Source organism: Phaseolus vulgaris, chromosome 5 (assembly GCF_000499845.2).
Source record: "Phaseolus vulgaris cultivar G19833 chromosome 5, P. vulgaris v2.0, whole genome shotgun sequence".
NCBI lineage: Eukaryota > Viridiplantae > Streptophyta > Magnoliopsida > Fabales > Fabaceae > Phaseolus > Phaseolus vulgaris.
The window spans coordinates 35,865,525-35,875,467 of NC_023755.2; the positions used below are offsets into that span (position 1 = coordinate 35,865,525).

General features: G+C 32.3%; 1 protein-coding gene across 1 annotated transcript; it reads left to right on the top strand.

Annotated features, from left to right (window-relative positions):
- Positions 1–3,952: 3,952 nt before the first annotated feature.
- On the top strand, positions 3,953–5,207 carry LOC137834394 (uncharacterized mitochondrial protein AtMg00810-like). Its single transcript, XM_068642451.1, has 2 exons — positions 3,953–4,259; positions 4,360–5,207. The coding sequence occupies exons 1-2, from the start codon at positions 3,953–3,955 to the stop codon at positions 5,205–5,207; spliced, it is 1,155 nt and encodes a 384-aa protein (XP_068498552.1).
- The last annotated feature ends 4,736 nt before the right edge of the window (positions 5,208–9,943 follow it).

Below are 9,943 nucleotides of genomic sequence, written 5' to 3' on the forward strand. Positions count from 1 at the left end.
TTTCTAATTTGATCTTTTATAACATTAAAACATGACAATATATGATAGTCTAACAGTTATTTTTTTTTTTACAGTAGTCATATATTATTAAATAATATAGATAAGTCAAATTTGGTGATTGGTGATTGGTGATTGGTGATGCAAGTGATGAATCTAAAATCCCACTAACATCATCTTCTTAACTATGAGCTGCTTTTCATTAATCTTTCTATTAGATCTCAGTGTGAGTAAAACGTTAGTAGATTTCAACTATAAATCATTGTTAGTAAGAAAAGAAGCAACGAAATTAAGATAAAGTGATGATGTTGGACAAAAACGAGTGATGAAGATGTATTGGAATAAGGTTACATGGTTGGATGTATATAAAATTCTTTTATTTACATGAGTGGAAGGTCCTCAAGGATGAATAAGATGAAGAATGTGGTTTAATCTTCATCTTCATAGTTTGGTTTTATAGTTTGGTTTTGGTTTATAGTGAGTATTGAGAAAGTAATGCACATATCCGCACATATACAATTATATATAGTTTGTTATTTTAGTTTTAAGATTTTGTAAAGGAACATCTCTTTGTTGTAAGTGTGATATACAATAAGAGAAATAAAAACGAAGTTTCTTTTTATCTTGTTGCTTACTATTTCTTCTTCTTTTTCTTCAATCACTGCAACTTACACTCTAGGGAGCCATCATGTTTCCTTTCTTCTTCTTCTTTTTGAAACACACATAGTGAAGGTTCAAACCTTTAAGTTTTTCTTATGCACATATACTTTTACCCTTTTGCCCCTCTATCATTTTACTACTTTGTCCTTACATCTTTTCTATTTCTATATAGTATCATGTATCAGAGCCGGTTAAGGCATTTTCAGCTTCTACTGCTGATTTTTTGTTCTTTATTGTAATGGAATCTGACTCATCAGAAACAAACTACTGTTGTTGTAATGGATCAATGTTTTGAATCTCACTAATCCTTACTACTTGCATCGAGAAAATACAGGACTAATTCTTGTCTCTCCATGTGTTCATGAAACCAACTATCATACATGGAGTACAAACATGAAAAAGGGCACTTTTATCCAAGAATAAACTCAAATTTGTTGATGGAAGCATTCCTAAACCCAACAGAAGTGATTCAAGTTTTGAAACATGGGAAAGATGTAATGTAATGGTTCTTTCTTGGATATCAAGAACCTTATCACCACAAATTCCAGAAAGTGTTGTGTATATAGACATTGCTCAAAACCTTTAGGAAGATTTGAGAGAGAGATTTTCTAAAGGAGATCATTTTTCGGATCTCATATTTGCTCAAAGATTTGCATTCCACAAAACAGGGAGAAAGAAATGTTAATCATTTTTTTACAAATTTGAAAATTATTTGGGAAGAGCTTGAATTTCTTAAACATATACCTAACTGTGTTTGTTATGTTCCTTGTAATTGTGCTTTGTCAAAGATATATGCTAAATACAGAGATTCAGAATATGTCATATGCTTTCTAAAGGGTCTTGGAGAGATCTATAATACTATTAAGACTCAAATTTTGCTTCTGGATCATCTCCCAAATATAAACAATTTTTTTTCTCTAATTCTCCAGCAAGAAAAACAACTTACAGGTGCTAGTACAGACATAAAGGTTCTCCTGAATACAAATGAAAAATCTATCAACTGGAAACAACAAGAACAGGGTTCTTGGAAACCCCAAAATTGTAATCAAAATTAGACTTTTTGGAAGACTCAATGAAGGGAAATGCTTGGCGTGGCAAAGGAAGAGGCAGAGGAAGATCAAATAATCAATCAAAATAGTGTTCTTACTGTCACAGGACAAATCATACAGTAGATGAGGGTTACTCTAAACATAGGTATCCTCCATGGTACAAACAACAGAATGAACAATTCAACACTAATCAAGATAGAACATGCAATCTGAATGTAAAGAGTGACTCTTTACGAAACAACAATCAAGAAGAAACTGGAAGAAATTCCTTTACTACTGATCAAGTGCAAAGACTCCTACAACTATTAGAATCCTCAACAAGTCATGATATCAATTAGATTCAAAGGTATAACAATGAAACTGCTACAACTGAGATACCAACAAAAGGTAAGAATTCATGGATCCTCGACACTGGTGCTATAGATCATGTGACTTATCTAAAAAATCAATTAAGTGTTCTTTACAAAATTAAACCTATTAATATAAAATTACCAAATGGATCTCTCATTACTACTCATTAAGCTGGAACTATTCAAATTTTTGAACAATTCATCATATTCAATGTTTTATATTTTCCTGAATTTTCATTCAATATTATTTTTGTTCATAAGCTGATTAAAGACTTAAACTGCATACTAATTTTTTTCCTTTAGAAATGTCACATTCAGTACAACATTTCATCCAAGATGATTGGACAAGCTAATTTGCATATAGGATTATACTACCTTCATGATTTTAACATTGGATTCAAGAATAATTTTGTTCTTAATATTGTTCTTAACTGTAATGAACAACACAATATTGATCTTTGACATTACAGATCAGGTCATCCTGATAGCAAAACTATTGAATACATTTGTAGAATTTTTCCTTATGTACACTTTATTTCTAAAATTTCTTGTGATACTTGTCATTTTGTCACACAACATAAAGTACCTTTTCAACAAAGTAATACATGTTCTTTAAATGTTTTTAATCTGACTCATGTTGGTATTTGGGGACATATTCGGATTTCTTCTATTCATGGGCATAAGTATTTTTTAACTATTGTTGATGATCATACTAGACACACTTGGATATATCTTATGAAATCAAAAACTAAGACTAGAAACCTTTTATGCAATTTTTTCATGTATGCTAAAAAGCAGTTTAATCTTCACATCAAAATTATAAGGTATGATAATGGTAAGGAGCTTGATTTCATTGAATTATATGATAAACTTGGGATCTTGCATAAAAAATCTTGTGTTGAAACCCCTAAACAAAATTCATTTGTTGAGATAAAACATAAACACATCCTTAACACAACTCGTTGTCTTATTTTTCAATTTGGACTACCTAAATCATATTGGTCTTATGCTGCTACACATGTTGTTTACTTAATAAATAGACCTTTGATTCTTTTGAAAACTTTTTCACCTTATGAACCTTTGTATAAAATTCCTCCTACTTATCTTGATTTAAAAGTTTTTGGATCTCTTTGTTTTGCTTCTAGTCTTGAAAATAATCGTAATAAACTTGAAACCATGTCTAGAAAGTGAATTTTTCTTGGATATAAATCAGGTATAAAATGATATATTTTACTGGATACTAAAAATAGGAAAAATTTTATCAACTGAAATGCTATCTTTTATGAAAATATCTTTCCTTATAAAATTTTTGATGATACTTCTAATATTAACCAAAATTATGATACTCAAAATAGTACAAATCTTTTACTAGATTTTTTTATCAATGAAAATATCAATTTTGCTGGTATGGATAAAAGGTTAAATAATTCTGTAAATCATATATTTTCCATCAATGAGAATTAGGACAATAACAACAAAAGAGACATTGAAAATAATGAAGAAGAGACACACAATCAAGCAAGTGAAGTTCAAGAAGCAAGTCATAGAAGAACTACAAATACTGATTTAACGAAATCTACCAGACAAAGGAAGATACCTTCATTCTTAAAGGACTATCATCATTTGGTTAATAGTTCCATAGTCAATGAATATGATAATAAAAAGTTTTAAAATCTCATATCCTTTATCATCAGTTTTATCATATAAACATTTGACTGAAAAGCATTTAAATTATACCTTTTCTATATCCTCTAATACTGAATCACAATCTTTTGAATAAGCATGTAGACACACAAAGTGGGTTGCTGCTATGAATAAAGAAGTAAGAGCTCTACAAGAAAATTACACATGGTATCTCACTAATCTACCATCTGGAAAAACACACATTAGATGCAAATGGGTTTACAAGATCAAACACAAATGGATGGTACTATTGAGAGACATAAGGCCAGACTTGTTGCAAAGGGTTATACCCAACTTGAAGGGATTGACTATTTAAATACCTTATCTCCTATTGCTAAACTTACTACTGTTAGACTTTTGTTAACCATTGCAACAGTTAACAATTGGCATTTACATCATTTAGATGTTAACAATGATTTCTTACATGGAAACCTTGAAGAAGAAGTATATGTGATACCACCTCCAAGGCTAATAGCTGAAAGGCAAAACCAAGTTTACAAATTTATAAAGTCTCTTTATGGTTTAAGACAAACCAACAAACAGTGGTTTGCGAAGCTATCTTCTTCCCTTATTTCTTTTGTTTTTTCTCAATCTATGTCTGATTATTCTTTTTTTACTAGAAAAACTAAAAAATTCGGTTATTGTTTTACTTGTTTATGTAGACGATATTATTCTTGTAGGAGATTCATTACAAGAAATTGAAAGAATCAAATATTTCCTAAATGATTCTTTTATGATAAAAGATCTTGGTGAACTAAAATACTTCTTGGGTCTTGAAGTCGCTAAATCTAAGAAAGGAATTCATTTATGTCAAAGGAAATACGCTCTTGACATTTTAGAAGAAACTGGAATGCTAGGAAGTAAACCTTGTTTTACTCCTCTTATGTCTAACACTAAATTTTTGTTTGAAACTACAGATAAACTTCAAAATCTCAATCCCTATAGAAGACTAATTGGAAAATTCCTATATCTCACCAACATTAGACCTAATATAACCTTTTTTGTCCAACTCTTTAGCCAATTTGTTCAAGAACCAATAGTTCATCATCAACAAGTTGTGCAAGATATTCTACGCTACATCAAAGTTAATCTTGCGCATGGGTTATTTTTTAACAGTGAATCTGAAGTTCACATTAAGGCCTTCAATTACTCGGATTGGGCATCTTGTCCTAACACAAGACATTCTACCACCGACTATTGCCTTTTCCGAGGCTACTATCTTATCTCCTGGAAAACGAAGAAACAACACATTGTTTCTCGCTCTTCTTCTGAAGCAGAATACAAAGCACTCATGGCTACTGCTTGTGAACTACAATGGATCAACTACATACTTCGTGACCTTCATGTAAAAACCCCTGATCTTGCTACTCTCTATTATGATAATCAATTGACTCACCACATAACTCATAATCCTAGCTTCCATGAAAGAATGAAACACATTGACATTGGCCTGCCATGTGATTCGTGAGAAAATACAGGACAAACTCTTACATCTCCTTCCTATTCAATCCCACTACAAAAAAATTAGTATTATCTACGGATTTTTACCCACAAACCTAAATTCATAGGTAAATTCAGCATTACCTATGAATATTACCGACATATATGAATTTGTAGGTAAATTTAGCATTACCTACCAACTATTATCCACAGATCTTTATTACATACCAATTATTACCTATCAACTATTACCCACGGACCTCAATTACCTACCAACTATTACCCACAAATCTATATTACCTACCAACTATTACTCACGGATCTCTATTATCTACCCACTATTACCCACGAATCTCTATTACCTACCAACTATTATCATAATAATTATATACATAATATTAAAAATATTATTATAATATGAATAATTATAAAATCATAACTAATATTCATAAATAATAATAATAAATAACAATAATCATAACTAATAGATATACATATTATTAATATTATAAAATTAATAATATTAATATAATAATATAAATAATATTATTAGTATTATATTAATAATATAAATAATATTTAATAATATTAATAATGTTTATATTATTAATTATATTAATATTAATAATTTTACTAATAAGTAATAATAATCATATAACATAACAATAAAATTAAGTAATATAATGGTTAAAACTTCTTTAGTCATTAGTGAAGGGAAAACAAAACAAAGCTCAAACCTTTATTTAAGTTTTTATGATGCACATATATTTTTACCCTTTTACCGTATGTTATTTTACTACTTTACTCTTAGATTTTTTTCTATCTTTTTCTATAGTGAGAAATAAAAAAAAATGAGGGCTCTGGTGCTGTTCAGTTTTAGCGTTTTCTCAACACTTAAGAAATTCTGGGTATCACCCACGCATCCAATTGAACACAGATTTAAGCCAATATGAATGAAACCCAGTTGGATGAAACAAATGAAAACCCCACTAGAGCAAACTGAGGATTCACCTGAAAAGTACAGAAGAAGGTTTTGGGGGAGCAAAATAAAATTTAAATATGCAGCGACATAATTTAATGCACTGCCATTGTTCGTTGAAATCTGTTTTCGAAATATTATTCCACTGACATTCGGTATCAATATAGAGTTATTTGATGTCTCTCAACTATGTGTTAAGAGTGAGGAGTTATTAATGCTCCAAATATGTGTGAAGGGCTGCAATGACGTCTTTATATGGCCAAATTTCAGTCCTCTTCCATATCCCACCCACCATTGATAACAACGTCTCATACACACTTTTATGATTCAACAATAAAGCTTCAGTACAAGCTATATCTATATTTTTCCTTTTTTTACATTTAAAATTTGGTTTTTTTGGCAAAAAATATTCTATACTTATGGAACTGTACTATTATTTGTAAATATATGGGTGGTTTTGTATTCTGAACAATACAGGCCTTTTTTTTATAAGCAATAAATAAATTACATAGAAAGGAACTTTAGAAATGTTTACTATTATACAAAATCTTTAATTAAAAATAATTGTATTTTCAATGAAACAGTTATTACACCTCGATTTAAGTTATAAGATATATCAAAACATCTCATCTAGGCCATCTTCCTTTTTTTAAAAATACATAAAAAAAAAGTCTAACAACAATCTTAAAACTATGCAGGAAATCCTCCCTTAAAAATATTGCAAGAAAATTGGAATGTGTGTATAAGAGTTTAGTTTTTTTTTATCAACAATAAAGATTATATACATATAAATCACTTCAAGGGTATACAAATGAAATAGGAACGATCTGACTTCCTAACACATTTCAAACAACTAATAAAAAATATAATTTCTGAAAAAAAAAAAAATTCCTATCACGAAACTAAAACGAGTAAAGACACGCCATACTAGTTCAAAATTTGGAGAAATATATCATGTAATTTTTAATTTTTATGTATGAAGTGCTTAACACTTCTTAAATTTCTAAGAAGATTTATAATTTCCATCTTCTAATTGGTTGAGACTTTAAAGTGGAGACATCCTTACCTTTACCTGCATAAAAAATTAAATGCTTACTTTAATATTTGCTTTAGATTAGATGATTGTGGGGTCATGTTTTTAGATTAAATGCTTACTTTAATATTTGCTTTAGATCATATGATTGGGGGCATGTTTTTATTATCTGGTGGAAATCTTTTTATTCTAATTCTTGGCCTACAATCGTATTTTGGAGCTACAGGAACATTATGATTTTGTGTTTACTTATTTCGACACTATATTTAAGATGTTTTTATGGTCAGACGTTGTCCTTTAAAATGTGGTGACATTTTTCAAATTAAATTTCTCTAAAAGAGTGGTTATTGTTGGGAAAAACGGGTAATTTTTTCACTAAAACAAAACCCTAACAGACCTACCCGACAAATAATATTGAATAAATAAAGCGGAATAATAAAAGAGATAAAGAGAAAAAAAAAACACACCCGAAAATTGTTAACGGAGTTCGGCCTGTTTAGCCTAATCTCCGAGCACAGCAAAAACAACTCACTTTTATTATTATGAGAGAAGATATTACAAATTGGGATATATAACAGTGAAGGAGGAGAGTTTAATTTATAACCCTCAAACCTCCTTCCCAAACAATGAACCCACCAATGTGGGACTTGGGATTAAGCCAAAATCAACAAATCTCCACCTTGGCTTAATTTCAAGTCCCACCTAAAACAAATCTTCTCAAAACATAACAAAAACAAATTTTACAGTGCTTCAAATTTGCGCCTCCGGGCGCCAACTTCAAATGTGCAAGATATTAACCAAGTCTAAACAGTGTTCAAACTTGGTCCTTGTAACCACCTTGGTGAGCATATCTGCAGGATTCTCCGTAGTGTGAATCTTCTGGAGAACAATCTCCTCTTCTTCGAGAATCTCACGCACAAAGTGATAACGAACATCAATGTGCTTCGTCCGTGCATGAAAGACTTGATTCTTTGCTAAATGAATAGCACTCTGACTGTCAGAATATAACTCAAGTTGTTTCTGACCAACTCCCAAGTCTTTAAGCAACCCATGAAGCCAAATTGCTTCCTTCACAACCTCTGTAATCGCCATATACTCTACCTCTGTCGTAGACAAAGCCACCGTAGACTGCAAGGTAGACTTCCAACTAACTGGCGCTTTTGCTAAAGTGAACAAATAACCAGTTGTAGACCGTCGCTTATCCAAATCACCTGCATAATCAGAATCACAATATCCAACTATGCATTGACCAAGTGATTCATCTTGCTCAAATGTCAATCCAACATCTAAGGTATTTTGGAGGTACCGTAGAATCCATCTCACAGCTTGCCAATGACCATTGCCCGGATCATGCATGTACCTGCTAACAACACTCACAGCCTGTGAAATATCTGGTCTTGTACACACCATTGCATACAGCAAGCTTCCAACTGCATTTGCATATGGGACTTTCGCCATGTATTCTCGTTCTTCATCAGTCGTCGGAGATAAACGGCTACTCAATTTCAAATGAGGAGCAAGTGGGGTACTTACAGGTTTTGTATCTTCGTGTATACCAAAACGTTGTAGTACCTTCTACAAATACTGCTTCTGTGACAACCAAAGTTTTCCCCTCTCCCTGTCCCTGTTTATCTCCATGCCGAGAATCTTCTTGGCTTCCCCCAAATCCTTCATCTCGAACTCTTTACTCAACTGAGCCTTTAACCTGTCAATCTCAACTTGGCTCTTTGCTGCAATCAGCATATCATCAACATATAAGAGTAAGTAAATGTAGGAACCATCTTCAAGTCTGCGCAAATACACACAGTGATCATATTTGCTTCTCTTGTACTTCTGATCCTTCATGAACTTATCAAATCGTTTGTACCACTGTCTCGGAGATTGTTTCAGTCCGTACAACGATTTGCTAAGTTTACAAACCCAATCTTCTTTACCATCAACCTTGTATCCTTCTGGTTGAGTCATATAGATTTCCTCCTTCAAATCACCGTGTAGGAACGCGGTCTTTACATCAAGTTGAGCAAGCTCCAAATTCAACTGTGCTACCAAGGCCAACAAAATTCGAATGGAGGAATGTTTAACAACTGGAGAAAATACCTCATTATAATCAATTCCCTCCCTCTGAGCAAAGCCTTTAGCAACCAACCTTGCCTTGTAGCGAACATCTTCTTTATTAGGAAATCCTTCTTTCTTTGCAAATACCCATTTGCACCCAATTGCCTTCTTACCTTTTGGTTATTGTGCCAGCTTCCACGTCTTGTTCTTCTTCAAAGACTGCATCTCCTCTTCCATCGCACCTGCCCAATTACCACTCTTTGAACTCAGAATGGCTTCTGGGTAAGTGGATGGAATGTCATCAACAACTGGAAGTGCATAGGCAACCATATCCATGAAACGAGCAGGCTTCTGAATATCTCCTCTCTGTCTTCTAACTGCAATTGGTGTTGATTGCTGTTGAGATTCTTGGGTAGGAACCTCTTCCTCATCTGACTCTTCTTCTACCATAGGAGAGTCACTTGTGATATTTTGTGTTGGGATCACCACTGTCTGCTCAAACTCCACTTGCTTCCGGACACACTCCACCTGTTGCGGAGTACTATCAGCTCCTTCTGGATTTACCTTCTTTAACATGGCAGATTCATCAAAGGTAACATCCCTGCTTATAATCGTCTTCTTTTTCTCTAGACACCACAAACGGTATCCCTTCACTCCAGGACTAAAGCCCATGAAAAGAGCCTTCTTTGCCCGTGGA